This window comes from Pipistrellus kuhlii, unplaced genomic scaffold (genome assembly GCF_014108245.1).
Source record: "Pipistrellus kuhlii isolate mPipKuh1 unplaced genomic scaffold, mPipKuh1.p scaffold_m20_p_3, whole genome shotgun sequence".
Lineage (NCBI taxonomy): Eukaryota > Metazoa > Chordata > Mammalia > Chiroptera > Vespertilionidae > Pipistrellus > Pipistrellus kuhlii.
In genome coordinates this window covers 108,156,400-108,182,834 of record NW_023425529.1, presented here as the reverse complement: position 1 = coordinate 108,182,834, position 26,435 = coordinate 108,156,400, and the positions used below count along the sequence as shown (strand labels likewise).

Below are 26,435 nucleotides of genomic sequence, written 5' to 3'. Positions count from 1 at the left end.
TTTGGCCCGCGGGCCTTGTGTTTGACACACGTGCCTATGTCATTTATTTTTACTCTGATCTTTATTTCTTTCCTTCTACCGTGTTTCCCCAAAAATAAGACATCCTCCGAAAATAAGACCTAGTGCATGGAAAGATAAGACATCCCCTGAAAATAAGACCTAGTGCAACTTTGGGAGAAAAAATTAATATAAGACACTGTCTTATTTTCGGGGAAACAGGGTATTTCCTTTGGTCCTTTATTGCTTCTCTCTTTCAAATTCTTTAAGTTGTAGGGTTCAATAGTTTATATTTTTCTTGTTTCTTGAGGTAGGACTGTAGTGTTACAAACTTCCCTCTCAGCACTGCTTTTGCTATGTCTCAGGGATTTTGAGTTGTGTGTTCATTTGTTTCCAAGAAGTTTTATATTTCTTTCTTGATCTCATTGGTAAACCATTCATTATTTAATAATATGCTACTTAGTCTCTATGTGTTTGAACTTTTTGGAGCTGTTTTTACTGTAGTTGATTTCTAATTTCATTCTGAGAAGATGCTGTGGTCTGAGAAGATGCTTGATATGATTTCAATCTTCTTGAACTTATAGAGCCTTGTTTTGTGTCCTAACATGATCTACCTTTGTGAATGACTTGAGAAGAATGTATATTCTGCAGCTTTGGGGTAAAATGTTCTATAAATGTCAATTAAGTCCACCTGATCCAGTGTGTCCTTTAGAGTTAGTTTCCTTATTAACCTTTTGTCTAGAGCACAAGTGTCAAACACAAGGCCCGCGGGCCAAATCCGTCCCGCCAGGCCTTGCAATGTGGCCCGCACCGCGCTGTCATCACTGCACTCCGCTGCGTTTCCATCACAATGACAGTTTATGACTGTTCAGTAAACCATTCGGCCCGCGATTTAGGCTGGATTTTAGATTTTGGCCCCTTCTCTGATTGAGTTCGACACCCCTAGTCTAGAGGATCTATGTAGTGAAGTCAACAGGGTATAAAGTCCCCTACTATGACTGTATTGTTGTTGATCTTTCTCTTAAAGTCCTCCAGAAGATTTTAAATATATTTATGTGTTCCTATATGGGGTACATTTATGTTACCAGGGTATATCCTTTTGTTGGAATGATCCCATTAGTATTATGTAGTGAACTTTGTTGTCACTTGTGATGGCCTTCATTTTGAAGTCTATTTTGTCAGATATGAGTATTGCCACCTGTTTCCATTTGCATGGAAAGATCTTTTCCCACCCTTCACTTTCATCCTTTTGTGAGTCCTTTATTTTGAGGTGGATCTCTTTTAGGCAGCATATAGTTGGGTCATATTTTTGTATCCATCAGCTATTCTATATCTTTTGATTGGAGCATTTAATCTATTTACATTTAAGTTTAATATTGATAGGTACTTATTTTTTGCCATTTTAATTTTGCATGCCTAAGTTTCTCTATTTCATTTCTTCTTAGAGCATTTCCTGCAATGCTGCTTATTGGTGATAAACTTCTTTAACCTGTCTGTCAGGGAAGCTCTTTATTTCACAACCTAGTTTGAATGGTCTCCTTGCTGGATATAGTAATCTTGGTTTCAGATCCTTGCATTTCATTACCTTGAATATTTCATGCCATTCCCTTCTGACCCATAGAGTTTCTGATGAAAATCTTATGACAGCCTTTTGGGAGCTCCTTTGTAGGTAACAAATTGCTTTTCTCTTGCTGCCTTCAAGATTCTGTGTCTTTAATTTTTGGCATTTTAATTATGATGTATCTGGGCATGGGTCTATTCTTCTTGGGTAGGACTATCTTTGCCTCCTAAATCTGTGTGCCTTTTTTCTTCACTAGGTTAGGGAAGTTTTCAGTCATTATTTCTTCAAACAAGTTCTCTATCCCTTGCTCACTTTCTTTCCTTTCTGGTACACTTATTATGCAAATATTGTTACATTTCATGTTGTTCCATAGATCCCTTAAGCTGTCCTCTTGTTTTTTAATTGTTTTTTTTTTCCTTTTTGTATCTCTGATGGTTTTTTTTTTTCTCTACCTGTCTTCTAATTCACTGAACTGATCCTTAGCTTCCTCTAATGTACTGTGTCTTCCTTCCAATGTGTTCTTTATTAGTGCTGTCATTCTTTATTTCTAACTGTTCTTTTTTCACTAAAGCCTGATGCACGAAATTCATGCAGGGTGGGGTTGAGCCTGGCTTCTAGCTGAGCAGCACTCCCACTGTGGGAGCGCACTGACCACCACGGGGCAGCTTCTGCATTGAGTGAAGGCCCCCTGGTGGTCAGAGCATGTCAGAGCGACCCATTGTTCTCTGGGCTTTTATATACATAGTTATATATCTTTTTTCATGCTGTTAAGCATCTTTGCCATTATTATTCCGAACTCTATTATCAGATGAATTTCTTATCTCCATTTCATTTATCTCTTCTGGAGAATTCTTTTGTTCTTTTATTTGGGGGTTGTTTTTTTGTCTCCCCACTTTGGCTACCTGTTTGGGTTTGTGACTATGTATAAGATAGATCTACTACACTTCCCAATCTCTAGTGCAGGATGGTGTCAAACACTGTTTCTGACTAATTTAGATTAGGCAAAGACTCAAAGCCTCCAGAGTCCCACCTTTGCCTGCAGATTAATTGGATTCAGTCTTGAGTAGCCCTCAGGCAACTGTCCACAGGTATGTTGAGCGATTTTCCAACAGGATAAAGAAATTGCTTCTGTCTGGAGGCTAATTGTTATTCTCAGTATCTTAATGGGCCGCAGAAACTACACACTGTACAGCATGGATTTTCCAATAGGGTGGTTTAACTGTCTTCCCCCAGGCAAAAACCACCTGGATAGAAATGATTTGCCTGAGAAGGATGACCTCTTCAGTGTGAAGGAATAATTCAGCACAGGAAACCAGGGTGTCTGACTTCTGAGCTCTAACTTCAGAGCCCACAACCCTAGCTCTGCTCACACAGCTCCTGTCTATTCTGCCCTCCTCATACAAGAGCTCAAGGTGAGTGGCTGCACACGAACTTTGTGTGTTGGCCCTTTAAGAGGGTGCCTGCATTTCCAGCCGTCTCTCCCTGGCAGACAGCAACCCTGCTGCTTTTCATATGCAGATGTTCTGTGGGCACCTTTCTCTGTTCTGGTGCTCTCTGCTGGGGGGCCCTTCTTGGGGATTAGGCCCAAATTTCTCAGTGGCACCCCCCCCCCACACACACACACAGTTGATATCTCTCTCTGGAACTGCAGCTGCTGCCTGTGGGAATCTGGACAGCCCTTTCACACCCCCACTCTCCCTGGTAGTATCTATGCAGTCTCCACTTTTCATCTTTGATTATCAGGGTTCTCTCCAGTTATTCTTCATTTGAATATTGAGTGTGTTTTTAAAAATCCAATTAATTAATTAATTTATTTATTTATTTATTTATTGTATTATAGTTGTAATTCCAGCTTGGTCTTGGTCCTGGGTTGGTATAGCATCCACTTAGTCCCCTGCTATTTTTAATCTCCTCTGAAGGATGTCACTTTATAGAAGCAATATTTGCTATGCCATTGTTACAATGGTGGTTGGTAGTGTGCCCAGGTCATCCAGTAGAGCTGGATGCAGGTTTGGTGGGTGGCCCAAAAGGAGTGCTGAATTTTTGCTACATAGTCACGAGCTTATGGGTTTAGATGTAAATTCTCTGGTAACTGAGCACACCCAGCTGAACAAGCCTCCCAAAATGAACTTACAGAGCTCATTGGCAGTTGGACCCTTATCTGAGCTCTCCCTGCCACACTGAGATAGTCCTTACTGAAGAATAGATCATTCCTAAACCAGAAAAAGAGGTTGCACAGAAGAAAGAGATATCCCTGAAGAAACAATAACTTATGACTAAAGAGTAAATTCATTATAAGTAAATGCTAATAAAAGTTAAAAGTATAGCACATATAATTACATAATTCCTGATAATAAATTATTGTTCTGGCATGTATTTACTATACTATACTTTTTAATTGATATTTTAGAGTGCACTCTTTCTACTTATAAAAAGAACGTTTTCTGTAAAATGGTATGCTATAATATGCAGGCAGTAGCTCAGTACATCTCAAGCTTACAATGTTTCTTGACTAGATAATTTTTTCTTGTGCTTGACTTATTCTCATGTTGTTTTGCACAGTGACATGCTATACAGATTTGTAGCTCTAGAGCAGGCGTCTTCAAACTACGGCCCGCGGGCCACATGCGGCCCGCAGAGGAGTCTGATCCGGCCCGCAGGTTTTTTGGGCAGTGAGCGCAGCCGAGGTGTTACAGTAGGAATTAGTAGTTCATATAGTCCGGCCCTCCAGCTCTCTGAGGGACCGTGATCTTGCCCCCACTTTAAAAAGTTTGAAGACGCCTGCTCTAGAGCAACAGGCTCTACCATAAAGATGTATATATAGTAGGCTAAACCATTTAGGCTTGTTTAACTACACTCTACAATGTTCGCAATATGATAAAACTGCCTAAAAATTCATTTCTCAGATAGTATCTGCATTGTTCAGTGTCGACTGTCTGTATAAAATCACAACCAGAACACTGACATTGATACAATCCACTGCCCTTATTTGGATTTACCATCTTACTTAAGGTCTATATAATTTTACTATGTGCATAGGCTCATGTATCCACCATTATAAAAAAAGACTAGAGGCCCGATGCATGAAATTCATGCCAAGGGGCAACGGGCCCTCGCAACCTCGGCTGACCCTCACAACCTCGGCTGACCCTCACAGCCCCAGCCAGCCCTCGTAGCCCTTCGCAGTCCCAGTTTCATCTGGAAGGTCATTCGGACGGTCGTTCGGTCTAATTAGCATGTTAGCTCTTTATTATATGGACCCAGGGTATGAATTCATGCACCTTGAAAGGAACTGTGGGCTGCGAGGCTGTGGTGGGCAGAGGGGTGGGTCTCAGTCCATCCTCCGCATCCCCGCCAGGTCCCTTCTGCCATTGCCCCCCCAGTCTACTGTCTGCTGACAGCCCCACTCCCGCCACCACCACTCCCACATGCTACTGGCTCAAAGCAATTAGGGCTGGCACCAGTAGCAGATGCAAGCAGAGCCATCGCTGGCGGCCGGCCCCAATTGCTCCTCAGGAGCAGGGGAAGGTGGAGGAGCCCTGAGGAGTGATTGGAGACGGCAGCTGCCACTTGCACCCGCTGATGGTGCAGAGTGATTGGGGCTGGGACCTGGCACTGCAGTGGGTGCAATTGGTGGCTCTGGTGCTGGCAGTGGGTGTGCGTGGAGCCAGGGCTGGCAGCAGGTGCAAGCGGCAGCAGCAGGTGCAAGTGCCAGGTGGGACTGCGATGCGCGAGAGCAAAAAATTTTCAGTAACCACCAGCGGCTTGCCCCAATGACAGCGACCAGTACCCCACCTTGGTCTGGCACCCCTCCTCACCTGCTCCACCATCCTGTGGCCGAGTGCCATGTTCTGTGCTCTGCCACCTTCTGCCGACACCCACCATGTTCCACGCATGCCCCCTGGTGGTCAGCACACGTCATAGTGATCGGTTGTTCAGTTGTTTCACCGTTCGGTCTATTTGCACATTAGGGTTTTATATATAGAGATACTAAACAATACCAAAAACAGAAAATGCCCTCCTGCAGCCCTTTTCTAAGCAAAACCACCTTCCTGTCCCCATATTTAACTCTTACAACCACTAATATGTCCTCCATTTCTAAAATTTATCATTTCAAAACTGTTATGTAAATGGAATTATATAGTATATAACTTTTTCTGTGTGGCAGGCTTTTCCTGCAGCATGATCTCCTGAAAATTCATGCAACTTGTCGCTTCTATCAACAGTTTGTTTCTTTTTATTGTTGAGGGGTATTTCGTCCTATATACCACAATTTAAACATTTACCTTTTAAAGGACATCTGAATTGTTTTCAGGTTCTAGCTATTACAAATAAAACTGATATGAACATTCATGTCCAGGTTTTATAGGAATACCCATTTTCACTTCCTTGGGGAAAATGCCTAGAATTATCATTGATGGGTTGCATACTTTCCAGAGTATACCATTTTACATTCAACCAGCAATGTATGAATGATCCAGTTTATCTGCATCATCCCACCAGCATTTGGGGTTACTATTTTTAAATTTTAATGATTCTAATAGATACCCAATTGATTTTAGTCTCTATTTCCCTGATTGGTATTAATACTCATCACCATAATTATGACCCATTTGCATAACCCCTTCAATAAAATGTATCTTCATATCTTTTGTCCATTTTCTAATTGGTTTGCTTTTTTATACTGCTGAAGCAAACATTGCTTCAATTTGATAGCATTATACAATAAGTAATCCCTTAATGTCATCAATAGGTTCTGCAACTTCAAATAAAAAAAACATAAAACCTATTTTACCACTGGTTAATTGATATAAACAAGACTTAAGTTCCTATGCGTCTAATCAATGTTATAATGATATGACACTGAAGTAAATGAGGTTAAACAAAATGATATTATAAGAGGATCTGTTGTATATGCTGGATACCAGTCCTGTGTTGGATTTGTGATTTTCTTCCAATCTCTACAGTTTGTCTTTTTATACTCTCCACATGGGCTTTCAGAGCAAAAATTTTAAATCCTTTTATGGATTATACTTTTGTGGTCAAGTCTACAAAATCTTTTCGTGGCTCTAGATCCCTGAGATTTTCCTCCATCCTCCATCCAAACATTTCATAGTATTATGCTTTATATGTAAGCCTAGGGTCCAGTTTGTGTGTTTTTAAGAAAGTGTGAGATTTAGGTTGAGGTTTGTTTTATTTTTTTGCCTATGGGTGTCCAACTGTTCTAGTATTATTTGTTGAAAAGCCTAGCCTTCCTCCATTAAATTAGTTTTGCATCTCTGACAAAAATCATCTGGATGTCTTTTTGTGGGCTCTACCTTCTGTTCCACGGATCTATACATCTATCCTTATTCAAATACGACACAGTATTCATTATTAATAGCTTTTCCATAGTCTTAATATTGGATATGGCAACTGCTCATATTTTTTTTAATTAGGATTGTTTTTAACTCTTCTGTGACTTCCCATATACATTTTAGAATAAGCTTGTCTATGACTACAAAAAACATTGCTTCAATTTTAATAGCAAATGCACTAAACCAGCTGGTCAATTTGAGAATAGGCATCTTTACTACATTAGTCTGTCAATCCATGACCAAAGTATATGTCTCTCCAATTACTTGAATCTTGTTTGACTTCTTTTATCAGCATTTTATAATATTCAGAATACAGATCCTATACATGTTTGGTTCAGTTGGGGCTGATCAATCAGGCTGGGTAGGCTGTGGGGAGGGACTGCAAACAGTCGGCTGGTCCTGCCCCCAATCAGCTCCTGCCCCGATTGAACTCCTGGTCGAACTTCTGGTCAAGGGAACAATTTGCATATTGGTCTTTTATTTTATATAAGATTTTAATATAATGTGCCAAAGTAAAAAATGCCAGTGATAGGTTTTGGACTCATTTCCAACTTATGAGGGCATTACTCACTTAACTTTTATATTGAAAAGCACTTATAACAATGGTTAAGAGCTCAGTTCTGCCATTTATCAGCTGTGTGATTGATTTTAGGCAAGTTATTTAATTCCTATGTAACTGTTTATAACATAAAACAGAAGTACTAACTTCTATATAAATGTTAATGCATAAAAGCCTACTTAAATAGGAAAGTAAGAGATCAAAGAGGTAAAAGAAGACAAAAGGGGTTAAACAAAAAGAGTTTGATCTTTTGAGTTGTCTTTTTTTCTCCTGGTTTTTTGTTGTTGTTGTTGTTAATCCTAACCCGAGGATATTTTTCCATTGATTTTTTTTTTTTTTAAGGTAGTTTGGAAGAGAGAGGACAAGACAGTGAAACATCCCTCCTGCATGCACCCAGGGCAGGGAAGGAGCCTGCAACCAAGGGTACATCCTTTTACCAGAATTGAACCTAGGACCTTTTGGTCTGTGGGCCAATGCTCTATCTGCTGAGCCAAACGAGCTAGGGCAATCTTTAAAGTTTTGATTAAGCAATTGCTCTACATAAGTTACTATGTAAAGTTTTATGAGTGCAGACATTAAACAAAAATACAATAGCAGTCTTCAAGAGCTGCAGGATTTGGTTGTGTGGGAGAAAAAATAGAAAAAAAAAAAAAAGTTTAAGGCCAGTAAAACAGTACATATTAGTAATGAGCTTTTACCCTCAACTTCAGTGCTATTCAAAATATGGTTCTTGGACTGGCTAAAAGTCTTTGAACTATCTGTTACAGGTCTGCTACCAGACAGGAGTTTGTGCCAGAAATCACCTATGAAACTAAATGCACTTTAGTTCTGTGATTTATTTAGGCAAAAGACTTTCTTGGTAAAGAAGCAGTGCCTTGTTTAATATAGACACAAGTCCCCTAATTTATCCCAGGACTTCTGAATTGCACTGTTCTATATCTAAGGTATTTTCACAAAACTTCAATAAATGATTTAAATATAAGCAACACTTTAAGATATAATAACTCAATTTAATTTCTGATTATTAACATTTAATGAGTGACAATGACATGTCCAGAACCTGACTAAGCATTGTGGAATGAGCTGGGAGGGAGACTTGGGAATATCTAAGGTAGGAGTGGCAGGTGTGAGGGAGTGGGGGGTGGGCGGTAGAGGACTGGTTATTACCTTCATTTTAGAAGTGTGTAATCTAAAAGAAATGGGTAGAGCTCATCTATGAAACTCTTGGAACTAGCTCTATTTTCTTGTATTTTCAAGAATCTCAATGTCAGTAATAACACTGATTTTCTATTCAATGGAGATACAGAAATAGTAAGACTAAAGTCAGAGTTAAATACTGATGATAAAGAGTGGGTTAAAGAGTGGAGGAATCTTCTCTTGAAGGGATTTCCACACCTCTGTAGAATCATATCAAAAGCAATTAAGCTTTGTCTGAAATTTAGGCTTTGTTTCAGGAAGGGTTGGCTCACTTTTTGCTGCTTATTCAGGGAATTCTGACATGTGAAATAAGGGACTGCTTGAGATTTCTTTAGTAAATTTTATTTTTGGTCGTCCTATAGGATGTTCAGGAACTAACTGTGGTAAGTGCAAAAGAAAATATATGTAGAGATAAGAGTCTGTAAGTTAACCAATGTGGATATTAAAAATCATGCTCTGGCCGAAACCGGTTTGGCTCAGTGGTAGAGCGTCGGTCTGCGGATTGAAAGGTCCCAGGTTCAATTCTGGTCAGGGGCATGTACGATTGTGGACACATCCCCTGTAGGGGGTGTGCAAGAGGCAGCTGGTTGATGTTTCTCTCATCAACATTTCTAGCTCTCTTTCTCTCTCCCTTCCTTTCTGTAAATAATCAATAAAATATATAAAAATCATGCTCTGCCTTGGCCAGGTTGCTCAGTTGGTTAGAACGTCATCCTGATTTGCCAAGGTTGTGAATTGGATCCTGGGTCAGGGCAAAAACAAGAATCAACCAATGAATGCAGTGATAACTGAAACAAAATCAATCAATCTCTTTCTCTCTCCCTGCCCCTTTCTCTTCCTCCCTCCCTCTCTCTCTGTCAATAAATACACACACACTCTGACAAGCAAGTATTTTTAACTCTATAAATTAACTTTAGAAGGCAATATAGTCAGAGAGGGAAGAACAAATAACAAATATAAGTAAATAGCTTAAATTTAGAAGCATACTAAAAGAGCCAAAAAGCTTAAAACAAGGGGAGGAGTATGAATAATACCAAGTCCAATATTAAAGTTTTATAAATTGTATTCCAAACATGAAATGTTAAGGAAAAGCAAAGGCCCACATCTGGCGATAGCTAGTATAATGTTAACAGATGACAATAAATAAGTACTTTACTTCAATTTTATTCTTATTGCCTCTCTTAAGGAGAATGATCTTTAAATAATGAATGAAAGCCAGACACAAAAGGGCACACACCATTCTATTTATGCTAGAGGCCTGGAGCACAGATTCCTGCACCAGTGGGGTCCCTCAGCCTGGCCTGTGGGGATGGGGTCAAAACCAGCTCTCCAACATCCTCCAAGGAGCCCCAGATTGCAAGAGGGTGCAGGCCAGGCCGAGGGACCCCAATGATGTATGATCGGTCCGAGGAGGGACTGTGGGAGGGCTGCAGGGCGTGTCCAGCCCATCTCAACAGATCCCAACAGGAAGCTAATCTAAGGGTCAGAGTGTCTATCTCCTGGTGGTCAGTGTACATCATAGCAACTGGTCAAACAGTTGAACGAACAGTTGGACACTTAGCATACTAGGCTTTTATTATATAGGATAAAGTTCAAAATATGAAAAATAATTCATAGAGTAACAAACCAAGATAATGGTCTTTGGGGGGAAGTAGTAATCCATAAGGGGCCTTAGGATACAGGTAATGTTCTTGATTTAGGAACTGGTTACACAGATGTGTTCACTTTGTAAAATTCATCAAGCTGTACACTTAAGAAGTGTTAACTTTTTTTGTATGTATGCTATATATCAATATTAATAAAAAGTTACAAAGAAAAGGAAAGCTAAGATCAAAATGTTAAGATTGGCAAGGAGCTCATCTTACTCACTGTATTAGGTAGGCTAAGGCTCAGTTCACATCTCTGGTACAAATGACCCAAGGATATGAAAAATGTTAAAAATATGACTGCCCAAACATTGTTGTTAATTTATAAGTATCCATGAAGAAGTTAAGTAACTGAAAGAACAATGAAATTAGCAGATACTTTTCTTTTTCTTTTTTATTAAAAAAAAAAAAAAAAGTTTATTGTTGAGAGTATTACAGATGTCCCCTTTCTTCCTTCCTATTGCTCCCCTACACCTAGTTCCCACCCCACTCCAGACCTTCACCACCCTATTATTTGTGTTCAGAATCATACATATTCTATCTAATAAAGATGGATATGCAAACTGACCATAACTCCATGACAAAGATGGTAGCGCCCACAGCCAATTAGGAGGGAAAATGCAAATCGACATGACAAGGCGAGAGGCTGGAGCTAAGGTGGAAAGGTGGCTCTGGGGTGGAGCAAAGGCAGAACCGGCAGCTAGGAGAAGGAAGGCCGATTCTTGCATGAATCCTACTTAATAAGAGTAATATGCAGATTGACCATCATTCCGACACATAAGATCAAGATAGGTGCCTCCATGTGGACACAAGATGGCCACCACAAGATGGCCAGCAGAGGAGGACAGTTGGGAGGGAACAGGCCTGCAAGGGAGGGCAGTTGTGGGTGATCAGGCAAGAAAAGGAGGCAGTTGGGAGGCACCAGGCCTGCAAGGGAGGGCAGTTGGGAGTGACCAACCTGCAGGGGAGGGCAGTTAGGGGTGACCAGGTAGGCAGAGGAGGGAAGTTGGGGGACAAACAGGATGAGGGCAGTTGGGAGTGGCCAACCTGCAGGGAAGCAGTTAGACATCAATCAGGCTGACAGGCAGAAGCGGTGAGGGGCAATCAGACAGGCAGGCAGGCAGGCAGGCGAGAGAGCAGTTGGGAGCCAGCAGTCCTGGATTGTGAGAGGGATGTCCGATTGCCCATTTAGGCCCGATCCCACCGGCTGTTGGACATCCCTTAAGGGATCCCAGATTGGAGAGGGTGCAGGCTGAGCTGAGGGACATCACCATCCTCACCCCCAGCCCTGTGCATGAATTTCATGCACCGGGCCTCTAGTCTTCTATAGTATGCATATAAGATCTTTGGTTAATCTCTTCCTGCAACCCCCTCACCAATTCCCTCTGAGATTTATCAGTCTGTTCCATGCCTATATTTTACTCATCGGTTTATTTTGCTCATTAGATTTCTTGTTTAGTTATTTTGATTTTTTAGACTCAATTGCTGATAGATATGTATCATTGCCATTTTTATTGTTCATTATTTTTTATTTCTTCTTCCCCTTCCCCTTTTCCTTCAAGAATACCCTTCAACATTTCATTTAATACTTATTTGGTGATGAATTCCTGTAGCTTTTTCTTGTCTGTGAAGCCCTTTAACTGACCTTCATTGAAAATGTTAGCTTTGCTGGGTAGAGCAATTTTGGTTGTAGGTCCTTGCTTTACAGGAATCAATAGTTCTTGCCACTCCCTTCAGGCCCGCATAGCTTCTATTGAGAAATCAGCCAACAGTCGTATTGGTGCTCTCTTGTAGGTAATAACTGCTATTCTCTGGCTGCTTTTAAGTCTCTCTTTGTCTTTAACCTGTGGCATTTTAATTATGATGTATCTTGGTGTGGGCCTCTTTGGGTTCCTCTTGTTTGGGTCTCCATGCTTCCTGGACTTGTTAATCTGTTTCTTTCACCAGATAGGGGAAGTTTTCTGCCATTATTTCCTAAAATAGGTTTTTAATATCTTGCTCTCTCTCTTTTCTGGCACCCCCCCCCCCCCCCCCCCCCATAATGCAAATGCTGGTATACTTGAAGTTGTCCCAGCGGCTCCTTCCACTATCTTAATATTTTTATGTTTTTTGATTAAATAATTCTTTATTATTGAAAGTACTACATATGTCCCACCCCCATTGACTCCCCTCTAGCTATCTTCATATTTGTTTATTCTTTTTTCTTTTTGACCTTATGATTGTTTTTTGTTTGTTTTTTGCACCTCATATTCCAAATCGTTGATTTGATTTTCGGAATCCTCTACTATTGAATTCCTGTAAATTATTCTTTATTTCAGTTAGTGTATGCTTAATATCTGTCTGGTCCTTTTTCATGTCTTTGAAATTCTAATGTTCTTGTGAGTCTCACTAAGTCCTGTCAAGCTCTCATTAAGATCCTTGAGCAACCTTATAACCATTGTTTTGAGTCTGTACCCAGTAATTTGCTTGCTTCAATTTCTTTCATTTATAACATGTTTCTTTGTCTCTGCATTTTGGCTGCTTCCCTGTGACTGTTTCTATGTATCAGGTAGAGCATTATGTCTCCTGGAATTGAACGGCTAACGTAGCCTGTGTAGTAGGTGTCCTGTAGGTCCCAATGACTCAGTCTCCCAGGCATGTGAACTGGGCCCTCTAGGTGCACCTCTGTGTGGGCTGTGCGCACTGTCTTGTAGTTGAGACTTGATTGCTGTTGGTGTTACTGAGAGGAATTGACCTCCAGGCCAATTGACTGTGAGGACCAGCTGCATCTACAATGGAAGAGCTGCTGTGCAGAAAACACCCCTATGTATCTGATAGGGTCTGAAGCTGCCTGCCAGGTGCACTGGCTCTGGGAGGTGCAAAGTTAGCTACTGCTTGGGGCCATCCGGCAGGAGTGACAAAGAGATCTACAGATGGCTGCTATTGTATTGGGTTTGGAAGTGCCCAAATGAGGCCCAACTGTGAAGCAAGACAGGCTGGTGCTAGTGCTGGGCCTACAGCCTCTTATGCTGATGCCAGTTGCTGCTTGTTAGAGAGACTTTTAGAAAAATCTGAAGCCTGAACCAGGATAGACCATTCATATGAAAAAGTGCTGCGAACAGCTTGGGTGGGGCTTCAAATTGGATAGGTTGGGTTCTCAGGGAATCACCAGGGTGGAGTGAATAGTGTGGGCTACACTGTCAGCACTGCAATGGGGGAGATTCCAGAACAGGAACAATGAACCCTGTCTGGAAGAAAGCTACCCCTGAGTTCTTGCCCTGATACCAGACAATCTAGTTCCTCCCCATCAGCCACTACCTGGCGCTGGAGCTCAGAGGTAGTAGGATCATGTAAGTTTGTGTGTCAGCTCTTTAAGAGAAACTTCTAGGTCTCTAAGGGCCTCCTTGTCACCCGCTGGTTTTTACAGACCAAAGTTATAGGGACGTCCTGAGCTGGGGGTCTGGTGCGGGGATGGCACAGGAGTCCTCTGCAGCCAAAATTTTAAAAACATGTCACACCCAGGTGTCAGACCAGCCCTGTCTGGGCCTCTTTCCCTCCTACCAATCTCGAAATACTTTCTTTACTTCTCTAGTTGTAGGATTTTCATTCAGCAACATTTCTGAATGATGGTTGTTCTATATTTACTTGTAATTTTAATGTGGTTGTGGCAGGCAGCAAATACTGGTGTTTACCTATGTTGCCATCTTGATTCTCCCCCAGCTACTTTTCATATTTTATAAAAAATGGTGTATTTTTATGCTATGTGGTCTTAGAAATGACCACTAACTTGCCATATTATTTTCATTATTCAAGTTATATAGAACTTTAACATTAGAAAAAATATCCTCATTACATGTAAATCATCCTTACCTTTCGTAGTTCAACTGTCACTTCATTTCTGTGTCTTCGCATTGTCTAAAAAGAAAAAGATTACATTAAGTATCTAAATATTGATACTGTTAGTATATAAATTAAGGTTTAGGCAATTAAAATTTTAAAAAATATTTTGAGAACTGATCAGTTTTAGACTTTAAATAATAAACTAAAGGAGGTTAAAAGCCAAACCTGTCTATGTTACTGGATATCTACTGGTTAATTATATGAGGAGTGAGGAGGTGAGGCTTGGCTGCCTTTTCTTTCCCTTTCCTAACTGCACCCAGGCTTACTATGGAGAACTGTATACTCTCCCTTGTGTAGTCTTGATGGAACTGCCTATTAATGAATCTCTACTAAGTTAAGTAAGGCATGTGACTCAAACACATGAACAGAACTCTATTCCCCATAACTCTGCACCTTGAGGTAAGTGGGAAGGAAAAAATAGTAGCACTGGACCAAGCATAATAACGCCTATGTCCTGAACTTGCTCTATTTCTAGTTATCTGGTCTGCCTATCCATAATTATGAACTACCCCATATTTTCCCAATAAATTATGGTTTTGCTTAAGTCAGGACTGGTTTTTGATGTTTGCAACCAATGAAGTCTATCTCAAACAATTCATGTTTTTAAAAAGAAAACGACTCACTGTCATGGCCTTAAAAACCACAAGAAAATGAAAATAAGTTTGGGAAGATAGTTTGTATCAAAAGGTAAGAAATATCTTTTAATTCTCTAACAGTTTACCAAGCACATCTTATCAGAAATTATTGAAATGATTAGATATCCCCTCTTCCCGTGATGTACTGATATAATGAACTAGTGGCCCAGTGCATGGATTTGTGCACATTGAAAGAAAATTAATTAAAAAAAATACCTATATTCTTAAAAATATATATTTTATTGATTTTGTACAGAGAGGAAGAGAGACGGATAGAGAGTTAGAAACATCAATGAGAGAGAGTCATCGATCAGCTGCTTCTTGCACACCCCCTACTGGGAATATGCCCGTAACCAAGCTACATGCCCTTGACCGGAATCGAACCCAGGACCCTTCAGTCCCCAAGCCTACGCTCTATCCATTGAGCCAAACCGGTTTCGGCTAAAAGAAATATTTTAATATCGCTATTCCCTTTCTCTATAATAGAAGTGTCAATCAAATTCATGATTGACAATGACAGATCACATGTGCGACTGGCGCCAGTGAGAGCTTTGTATATATATATAGGTAAACTTGCTTAATTAGACCTGCTTTCTAATTTAGCTCAACTTTTTCCAGCCCAGTGAAGTACCCTAACTTCTCTTTCAGGTAATTATAACACAGCAGTAAATATCATCATGAAACAGATTATTATTATAGATGACACAAGGAGAACAAAGGGTAAAATATTTAACTGCAGCAGTGTTTGACTATAGTCTGTGCAGTGAGAAAACTTGAAGTCATTATTAAGTTCCACCATTTCTTACTTCTTTTCATTTGGGTCAAGTTCCTAAGCTTTCTAAATCTCTGTTTTCTGGCTAATAACAAGAAAATGGGATTCCAGCGAGTCTCCTATCTACTTCAGGACTTCTATAAGGATCAAATGAAATGGGGCACAGGAAATGCTTCACAGACATTTGGTAAAAGTGTGAAACGTTTGCACCTGGCTATAAAGCAAGTTGTATTCCTAGACTGAAGAAACTGCAAGGAGGCTAGTAGCTACGGAGAGGAAGATGGGCGTTGCTATGTGACATCATTACCCGACACCCATAGCCACAGCTGCCGGGTTGGGCTGTGGGCCGCATATTGCACCATGGGGTCTCAGCAGGGTTGGTTGTGACTTGGTGGGCTGTCGCTCTGGGGTGGTGGCAGGGCCTGTGTCCTACTTGGGGGAAGCCGAGTGTTGCTTTGTAGGTGACAGGTCTGTAGTGCTGTTTCTACAAATGACCAGTGTATATCATATCGGGTCTGTAAATGACCAGTGCATATCATAGTAGCTCCTGCATTGAGCGTCTGCCCCTGGTGGTCAGTGCATGTCACAGTGACTGATTGGACACAGCATATTAGCCTTTTATATACATACTAGAGACCTGGTGCACAAAATTCATACATGGGGGGAGGGGTTTCTCCTCAGCCCAGCCTGCACCTTCTCCAATCCAGGACCCCTTGGGGGATGTCGGACTGCTAGTTTAGGCTCTGGGATCAGGGCCAGATATTTCCTCTCACAATCCTGGACTGCTGGCTCCTAATCGCTAGCTTGTCTGCCTGCCTGGTCACCCTTAATTTCCCCCCTCCCCGCAGCTGGCCTGGTTGCCCCTGACCCCTGCTACTGGCCAGGTTGCCCGTAACTGCCACGAGCAGCCAGCTAAGTTGCCCCCAACTGCCCCCTCTCTGCCAGCCTGGTCGCTCCTAACTGGCCTCCCCCCCACCGGTCTGGTCATCTCTCACTGCCCTCCAGTCTAATCACCCCCAACTCCCTCCCCCCCACTGGCCTGGTTGCCCCTCACTGCCCTCCCAACTGTCCCCCTGCCAGTCTGATTACCCCAAACTGTCCCCCCCAACCCCTCCGCTAGCCTGGTCGCCCCCAACTATCCCCCTCCCCTGCCGGCCTGATCACCCCACACAGGCTGCTTGTCCAGTTATTTGGTCGGCCCTCACTAATCCCCTCTGCTGGCCTGGTCATAGGCTGCCATCTTGTAAGGGTGTGAGGTTTAATTTGCATATTACCTCTTTGTTATAAAGGAGATATATATATGTATATATATAATTTCATTACATATACTAGAGGACCAGTGCATGAAATTCGTGCAAGAATAGGCCTTCCTGGCCATGGTCCGGCTGCCTGGGTCCATTCCTCGCAACGTAGTGGCTGCCTCCATCCCATGGCTGCAGCTCCAGCTTCGTCCAAAAGAACGTCTGATCTAATTAGCATATTATGCTTTTATTACTACAGATTACTATAGACTCCTTTGTTATGGTATCTCTGTAAAATTTTATTACACTGCATTAATAAATTAATTCCCTTTTAGGGGGAAAAATCAGATGGAAACCAAATTATGTTGAAATATTACTCTAGATTAAACTTACACTTAAATATATAGACATATATCAAATGCAAATAAAACTGCCAAACAACCCTGGCCAGTGTGCTTTAGTTAGTTGGAGCAATGTCCAGAACACCAAAAGGTGATGGGTTCAATTGGTACATGCCCATGTTGTGGGTTTGAGCTCCAGTCAAGTCAGCAAATAATCGATGTTTCTTTCTGTCCCTCCCCTTCCCTCTCTCTCTCTAACATCAATGAAAACATTTCCTCATGTAAGGATTAAAAACAAAAACAAACAAAACCCTGCCAAACAAAATGCATATTAGTAGCATTCATTTAATGTGATGGAATGATGCATTGGCAAAACTATTATCATTAATAGAGTTCAACAGTAGAAAGAGCTTTGAATCTAATTTTATATTTACTATGTTTTTGTGTTTTGACTTCAATACTATTAATATAGAATATTTTCTGTATAAATTCATCATATAAAATGGTAATAAATGTTGAGCAATCTTCAAATACCAATATTAATGAAGTATTACTTGATAACTCTGTAAACTGTCTTTATTCACTTAAAGATTAGAACTGCACCATCGTTAAAATTTGCCTATATGAATAACTAATCCAATTATTACTAGAACTGAGAAGAAAAAACATGTTCATTGGGATAACTACTACATTTAATTATCCTTTCCAAAATATGACCAAATTATTGCTATATTATAATTCACATTCAAATACTTCAACAAAGCTCTAGCTGGTTAGGCTCAGTGGTTAGAGTGTTGGCCTACAGACTGAAGGGTCTTTCTCAGGTTCAATTCCAGTCAGGGTCATGTACCTTGGTTATAGGCTCAGTTACCAGCCTGGGTTGGGACACGTGCAGGAGGCAACCAATCGATATATATCTCTCACATCGATGTTCTTCTCTCTGTGTCTCTCCTTCTCCCTTCCATTCTCAATGGAAAAATATCATCTGGTGAGGATAAACAGCAACAACAACAAAAACCTTTCAGCATGGATAGAGTTAACTTTTAATGTACCCTAAAACTGGGAATCCACACTTCAGAAGTTGTTAGCATTTTAAGCATCTATATCAGCAGTTAGCTCCCAGTTAGTAAGTTCTTTGCATATCAAAATCTGAATTTAGACACTAGCTTGTTAATTAGTATAAGATATGTTGATACTCTCTTACTGCTGAATAGAATGGTTCAAGATACATAGACTGACTAAGAGTACTGTACAGGTACCTTGAATCTTACCTATTTCCAGTCTACTTCAGAGTAGTATTTGAGTCTAGGTCTCTCTTTGATAGTGTGTCCCACCCCTTCTTGGAGGATTCTGTCATCTAATCCTAGTCAGATCTTTATGGTATCTGCTTATGGTTGAAGTTTTAAAACAAGGTAGTAGTTTAGAGTCTAAAAGGGCTAAACTCATAGAACAAGCTGCATGGCATTTTGTGATTGCTTGCTAATATGTTTGTATAAGCAGCAGAATTTTGTCTATGGCTTGTTTTATTATAACTCATTGGTAATAAAAATTCTAAGGAAAAACATCTATCGGGTCTAGTAATAATTAATGTCGTTTTTAAACATTCGTTTAAAATCTTGCTTGGCGTTGACTTGTATTGACATAACCTTCAAACACGTGGTATCTACAGAACGTGTGAAGTGCAATTAACAAGTTTTGCTTGAAAAAGTTTGTGTTTGGTTTGGTTTTTGTTGTAAAACTAGGGCTAAGAAGATGGCGGATGAAGAGCATATTCGGCACTGCATGCTTTACGAGTTCCAATTAGGAAGAAAAGCAAGTGAGGCTGCAAAAAACATTTGTAGTGCTCTTGGTCAAGATGCAGTTAGCGCCAGAAAATGCCAGCGTTGGTTTGAGAAATTTCGCGAGGGAAATTTTTTGTTAGATGACAAGAGTGGTCGAGGCTGTGTGTCCAATTTTGATCAAGAAGCTCTTCAAGCTCTTTTGGTGCAGAATCCTCAAATTACCCAACAAGAGCTTGCGACAACTTTAAATTGCTCACAAAAAAACAATTTCCAATCAATTGCGTGCACTTGGCAAAGTCCAAAAGTTTGGAAAATGGGTTCCTCATGAGTTGACCGACAACAACCGTAATCAAAGAGTCACAATTTGCAGTTCGCTCCTCTCTCGTCAAAACCGTTTGTCGTTTTTAGAGCAAATTGTTACCGGAGATGAAGAATGGGTGCTGTATGTTAATTTGAAAAGGCGGCCTCAATGGTTGGACAAAAATGAGGCTCCGCAGCCCACGCCAAAACCTGACTTGCATGCGAAAAAAGTGATGTTGTGTGTTTGGTGGAATTTTAAAGGAATTCTTCATTATGAACTTTTACCATCTAACCAAACCATTACAAGTGCAGTAATGCCCAATTGGAAAGGTTAGCCAAGCTTTAAGAGAAAAAGAACCCGCGCTGATTAATCGGAAGGGCGTAATTCTTCACCACGATAACGCACGACCGCAGACTGCAAGAATCACTGCTGAAAAACTGCGCCAGTTGGAATGGGAAGTTCTCCCTCAACCTGCATATTCTCCTGATATTGCCCCTTCCGATTACCATTTGTTTCGTTCTTTGCAAAACTTTCTTCTTGGAAAAAAATTTAATAATGAAGAATGCCTCAAAAATGCATTGACCAAATTTTTTGCATCAAAATCACAAGAATTTTACAACAGAGGGATTAAAATGCTTCCTGAGTGTTGGGCACAAGTAGTAGAAAACAACGGCAACTATATTGTTGATTAAATTTTGTTGTATTGTTTAAATAAATTCGATTTAAAAAAGTATTAGAAAACGACATTAATTGTTACTAGACCTAATATTATCCTCACTTATTTCTAAAGGTTCATCCAAAATAAATGTAAATGTAAACCACATCAGTGTAAATGGCCAAATGGCTTAGGTCTGTTAGCAGCAAGTAATTTTGAGTTAGTAATGACTTACTCTGTTCTCTGAATCATAGCAAAAGGTTGCATCTTAGGCCCTTTCCTGCCTTACATTCTTCCCAACTGATCTCATCTACTCTCATGTCTTCAATTACTGTTTGATGACCACTCCCAAATACCTATCTTTAGTTCAGCCCTCTCACCTGAGCTCCATATCTATAAGTACAATACACATTCACTCAACAAAAATTTATTGAATTCATCTAAAATTCAATAGGCAATATGCCTGCAACTAGGAGACAATTAGATGAGTCTAGGACAGTGGTCAGAAAATTGCAGCTTGTGGGCCAAATCTGACAAGCAGTTTTTGTAGGATCTGACAGGAATGGCTTTTATATTTTTAAGTGATTACATTATACATGATATTAAGTATCTACATAATACCTTATTTTTGTTTCTTGGTTACCAAAGCCTAAAATATTTACTATCTGTATTTTGAAGTAAAAGTATGCCGGTCTGCACTCCTGCAGTTGAGGACAAACTGATTAAGGAGTCTGGTTGGGGGAGCAGACTTGGAAGGGTTGGCACACCAGCTCTCTTGAACAATTACCTTCTTGCCGTGGGAGGGTAAATGGAGGGTGAAGGAGCCAGTGTAAAGGGCAGCAGGGTCGACTCTGCTTCTGGCAGCGTAGGAGGGGTAATCGTCAATCAACTTACTGAGCATTACTGTGTGCGAGACGCTGCCAGGACACTTTGGAATGGTGACCTCTGCTTCCATGGGAGCCTGCAGTGCAGACTGGAAGGAAGCAACAGAGGCACGGAGAGGGCTGAAATTCCACAAGACTATCAGACAGAGAGACACGAGAAAGATGCAAAGGCTCTGTCTGAAATGGAGTGGCTTCCTGGCCAGGCTAGTCCAAGGGCTGTGCAGCAGGAGTGTGTAAACTGAGCCTGGAAAAAAGGGTCCCTCCTATGGCTCCTAACAGGACAGCTCTACCTAGTCCTGGGGCTGGGAGCACCTGAAAGAAATTCTCACCCCAAACCACCTACTCTTTCACAAGTATTCCCAATATTAGGAAACAGTATAACCATACTAACAGTTGCAAAATCCCAATCCTGGGACATCATCCAATTCTACTCACACTCTCATTCTTTGACATGCAACTAGTCACTAAAATAGGATTCAAACCTTCTAGACTAGGGGTGTCGAACTCAATCAGAGAAGGGGCCAAAATCTAAAATCCAGCCTAAATCGCGGGCCGAATGGTTTACTGAACAGTCATAAACTGTCATTGTGATGGAAACGCAGCGGAGTGCAGTGATGACAGCGCGGTGCGGGCCACATTGCAAGGCCTGGCAGGACAGATTTGGCCCTCGGGCCTTGTGTTTGACACACGTGTTCTAGACCCACTGCCACTGTCCTAGAGTAAGGCCACCATTATCTCACCTGAATAACTACATAGACTCCTAACCTATCTCCTTCTATGCACTGAATTCATTTCCCACAATGCAGTCAGAGCGTTCTTTTTAAAATACAAATCCCTGTTGTCCCTCAATATAATTTTTAATCTCTTGGATTCACCCCTTCCAAAGTCACCAGGACAGCCAAACCAGAACCCCATGGACAAAATCTGTAAGACTGGGTGATAAAGTATCCCCCAAAATTCTCAAATACAATCAGGGCCTGGTTAAATCACCAACTATAGACTCACATGGTACCAGCATGTATGAAGAAGGAAGCAGAAGGGCAAAAGTAATAGGGCAACTAAAGGGCTTGAGGACAGGAGAGCTCCAAATCATGAATCAGTAGCGTTTAGAAGGGCTATCTATAATAATAAAGGTATAATATGCTAATTAGATTGGACATCCTTCCAGACCACCTTTTGGAACTGCTGGGACTGCGAGGGAAGCCTGGGTCCTGTGTGCCTGTCAGCAGCCAGAGGGAAGCCTGGGTCCCAGGTGCCAGAGGGAAGCCAGTGCCAGCAGCTGGGGGAAAAAGGCCTTTTCTTGCACAAATTTCAAGGATCAGGCCTCTAGTCTATATATATGACAGCCTAAGCTACTGAACGACTGGAATGACCACTCTTTATAATGTGCACTGACTACCAGGCGGCAGACGCTCAACGCTGGCGCTACCCCTGGTGGTCAGTGCGGAGCAGGAGTGCTGCTCAGCTGAGACTCGTCCCGGCAGCCCACCAGTCCTGCGGCAGCCACTCGCTCCTTCAGTAGTCCTGCAGGTCCAATCTTTGGAGAACGGCCAGGCACTGACAGACCAGTGCCACCAGCATGATCCCAACAGCGCTGCCTGCCTCCTGGAAGACAGCCTTGGGCACCACAGCTGCTTCCCCTCCTAGATGTTCCCCTCCCTAGAAGAAACAATATAAAAGCGATCACCAGGTGGCTTCCAAGAACTGGCACGAAAGTCAGCAGGACAGATCTGGATCCCAGGCCTGGCAAGGGTGTCCCGCTGCCCGCCCAGAGGGCTGATCCTGTCCCAGGATCCCACCTGTGCAAGAATTCATGCACCAGGCCTCTAGTTAAAGAATAGCTACAAATAGATGGGACCTTTTGCACATGCCAACATTGTAAGGTATGATGAACCTAGACTCAAAAATAAAGTTCCCCTTCAACTGAAAAGAAACTTCTGGGAGTAAGCAAGACAGGCACACTGTGGCAAAGGAAAGAGAGGGTCTAGGTAAAAGTGAGCTAATGAGAAAAAGCCAAATCTTAAAAAACAGGAAGCCATATTTTATCTTATCAGTTGGCAATAAACAACAGAAGAAGGAGGCCTACAATGGTAAAGCTACAGAAACTATCCTGACACATCCCTTGCTCTGAAAAGTTCAGGAAAACCTATTATAAAATGAGTAACAATGAGGAATTGGAGTTAAATCCCATGCCATAAGAAAACCTTGTTTCACTACAGCACCATCTAGTGGAAAACAAAAGAAATTCCATTTAACCTACTGAATGATTAAAAGCATCAAGTACTGAAAAAAGATTTAAATCCCTCAAATGTACAGGTTGAAAAATAATCCATCAAGTACCATGACTAAGCAGGGTAACAAGGTAGTTTAGAAGAAAAAAAAATCTCGAGAAAATAAACATAAAGATATGGAAGACTGTCAATTAAATGACAAAGAATTCAAGATTGCAGTTCTGAAAAAAACTCCAGTGAGATACAAGAAAATTCTGGCAGTCCAACAAGCATAGAACTTTACCAAAGAGATTAATATAACACTATAGAAAAGAATGAAACAGAAATTCTAGAGCTGAAGGACTCAATAAATGAGATAAAGAATGAGTTACAGAGCTTAGGAAATAGAGCAGACTAGATGGAAAAAACAAATTACTGATCTTCAAGATAGAAATCTACAAATAACTCAGGTAGAAGAGAGAAAACTGATTAAAAAAAAATCCAAAAAACTCTATACGAACAGTCTAACTCCATTACAAAGAAAAACATAAGGATAATGGTATTCCAGAAGAAAAGAGAAAGAAGGGAACAGAGAGCCTATTTAAGCAGATAATTGATGAGAACTTCCATACCTATGAAAAGACCTGGACCCTTGCCGAGACCGATTTGGCTCAGTGGATAGAGAATCGGTTTGCGGACTGAAGGGTCCCGGGTTCGATTCCAGTCAAGGGCATGTGCTTTGGTTGCGGGCACATCCCTCGGTAGGGAGTGTGCAGGAGGCAGCTGATCGATGTTTCTCTCTCATCGATGTTTCTATCTATCCCTCTCCCTCTCTGTTAAAAATCAATAAAATATATTTTAAAAAATAATAAAAAAATAAAATAAGATAAAAATAAATGTTGACTCCCACATGTGCAGTCCTGGACCCTCGAATCCAAGATGCTAACAGCACCTAATTATCTCAATGAAAAAAGACCTACTACAAGGTACACTATTTTAAACTTGTCAAAATTTAGTAACAGCCAAGATAGCCAAGGAAGACTATAAGCTACACAGGAAACCTCATTAAAATAACATCAGGTTATTCAGCAGAAACACTATAAACTAGGAGAGTGGGGAGTCAAATTGTAATAATAAAAGCGTAATATGCTAATTAGACCTGACATCTTTCCAGATGAAGCCAGTGCCTGCTGGCAGCTGGAGGGAAGCCTGGGTCCCAGGTGCCAGAAGCTGGGGGAAGGCAGGCCTACTCTTGCACGAATTTCGTGCATCAGGTCTCTGGTATTCAAAATATTGAAAGATAGAAGTCACCAGCCAATAAAAATATACTCATCAAAGTTATACTTGAGATATGAAGGGGAAATAAAAGCTTTTCCAGACAGACAAAAGATGAGGAATGTACCACAAGATCTACATAACAAGAAGTGTTTTTAATTGAAACAAAAAGACCAAAGGATACAAAACTGTAAGATGACAAAGAGAAGTAGGAAACTGCAACTCTTTTTCAGACTAGGTTATTAAATACTTAAACATAAAGGTTAAAGATACTTAAAAAAAAGACACTATTATCTTTTGCAATTGGAAAATGAATGCACAGCATAAAAAGGGATAATGTGACAACAAAAACATAAAATGGGAAGGAACCAAAAGACTGAACTTGCACAGGTAGATGGAAATAAGATTCAACAAGAAGAAAAAGAATTACAGTAGGGAACCTAAATACCCCACTTTTTTTTCCCTTGCATAAAACTACTGGTAACCATGCCAAAAAAAAAAAAAAAAAAAAAAAAAAATCTAGAACTGAGACAGGTAACATAAAAAGGGAAAATCATAGACTACTATCATCTAAAATAGCAGACAGACAAAAGCTGCCAAAGCCTACACAAACAGCTGAAAAAGTAGCATTTTATGCCCCGAATTACATATGTCTGACCATCCTGGCCATAATTTGTTTCTTTCCCCTGGGATGTCTAGCTATGTACTTCAGTCACAAGGTAAAATAATGCCTAAGCTATAACCCATCCTGTCCTCTAACTGCCCCTTGCATATGCTTCCTTCCTGGGACCTGGGTTGGGATTTTCCCTCAATGGCAGTATGTCTCCAGCCATTTCCCAATGGCTTCACAAAGCTGAATCCAGAAACCCACATCTAAAGCTCCCATCCCTACAGACCACGAAGGCTAACAAGAAAAGCAAGTGGGAAGAAGCTTACATCAACTCAGGACGAACTGGTTGGCTGGATGTATTTGCCATACTCATCGGTTTAGGCCTCCTTTATTTCCTTGTTCTGTATGTATGAAGACCAGGCCTAGTGTCCTTCGGGTCCACCCCCAACAGGACCTGCCCCCAAGGCACTAACAAGCCAAATCAGCCACCATGCAAGAAACCAACAACTGAGACATCCCTAACCTGGAAAGCCACCAGCCAAGGAACTCAACCTCCAAGCAATGCGCTAGCTCAGGAAAACCATACTACTACATCCGCGTGGCCTCCAGAGCTGACTTCTTTCATCTTGGGGGTCCTCAATTTCATGCCCTTTATGCTCTTAGCTCCTTGATACTGGGCTGCTCTTTCAGAAAAAAAAATTTTTTTAAACCAATAAAATTGAAGGGAATGTAAAAAAAAAAAAAAAAAAAAATAGCAGACAGAAACAATACAGAGAATAACCAGAAAACAAAATATAAAATGGCTATAGGAAGTCCTCATATGTCAATAATTAACCTAAATGTAAATAGTCTGAACTCACCAATTAAAAGACACAGAATATGGGATGAATTAAAAAACTCGACCTAATTTTATGTTGCCTTCAAGAGACCTATCTCAGCAACAAAGACAAAGCCTCAAAGTGAAGGGGTAGAAGATAATACTCCAAGCAATGGCACCCAGAAAACAGCTGGCGTGGCTATACTTAATATCAGACAAAATAGACTTCAGGATAAAAACGGAAATGAAAGAGAAAGATGGATATTTTACAGTGATAAAGAGGACAATACATTAAGAGGACATAACACTTATTAATATACACACACCTCCAACCTGAAAGCATCAAAATTATCAAGCAATTTATTAACAGAACTCAAAAGGGAAAACTGACAAAAATACAATTATAGCAGGGAACTTAAATACCCCACTGACAGCAATACATGAAAATGGCCTTAAATGACACATTAGATCGAGTGGACATACCGTATTTTTCGGACCATAAGACGCACTTTTTCCCCCCCAGAAGTGGGGGGGGAAAAGTCCCTGCGTCTTATGGTCCAAATATAGCCTACACATATACTTTAAAAAAAAAGTTTTTTTACTTGCCCGGCTCTGTGTGGTCTCTGTGTGCTTGCCCGGCTCTAAAATGGTTCTAAATGCTGCTGTTTACTTTACAGGGTTGATTACATGTGTTTATGACTGTGATGTTGGGTTTTA

The 26,435-nt window shown here is 40.9% G+C and overlaps 1 protein-coding gene across 3 annotated transcripts in view; it reads right to left on the bottom strand.

Annotated features, from left to right (window-relative positions):
- KPNA3 (karyopherin subunit alpha 3) overlaps window positions 1-26,435 on the bottom strand; it is a 95,813-nt gene that overhangs the window by 37,193 nt on the left and 32,185 nt on the right. Inside the window, exon 2 of one of the 3 annotated variants that reach the window (XM_036455372.2) lies at window positions 14,167-14,211. In XM_036455372.2, coding sequence (XP_036311265.1) covers window positions 14,167-14,211 — 45 coding nt within the window. Of the gene's footprint in view, window positions 1-5,376; window positions 5,433-11,962; window positions 11,984-14,166; window positions 14,212-26,435 lie in introns of those variants that run through there. The other 2 variants (XM_045588647.1, XM_045588646.1) reach the window with 2 other exon arrangements.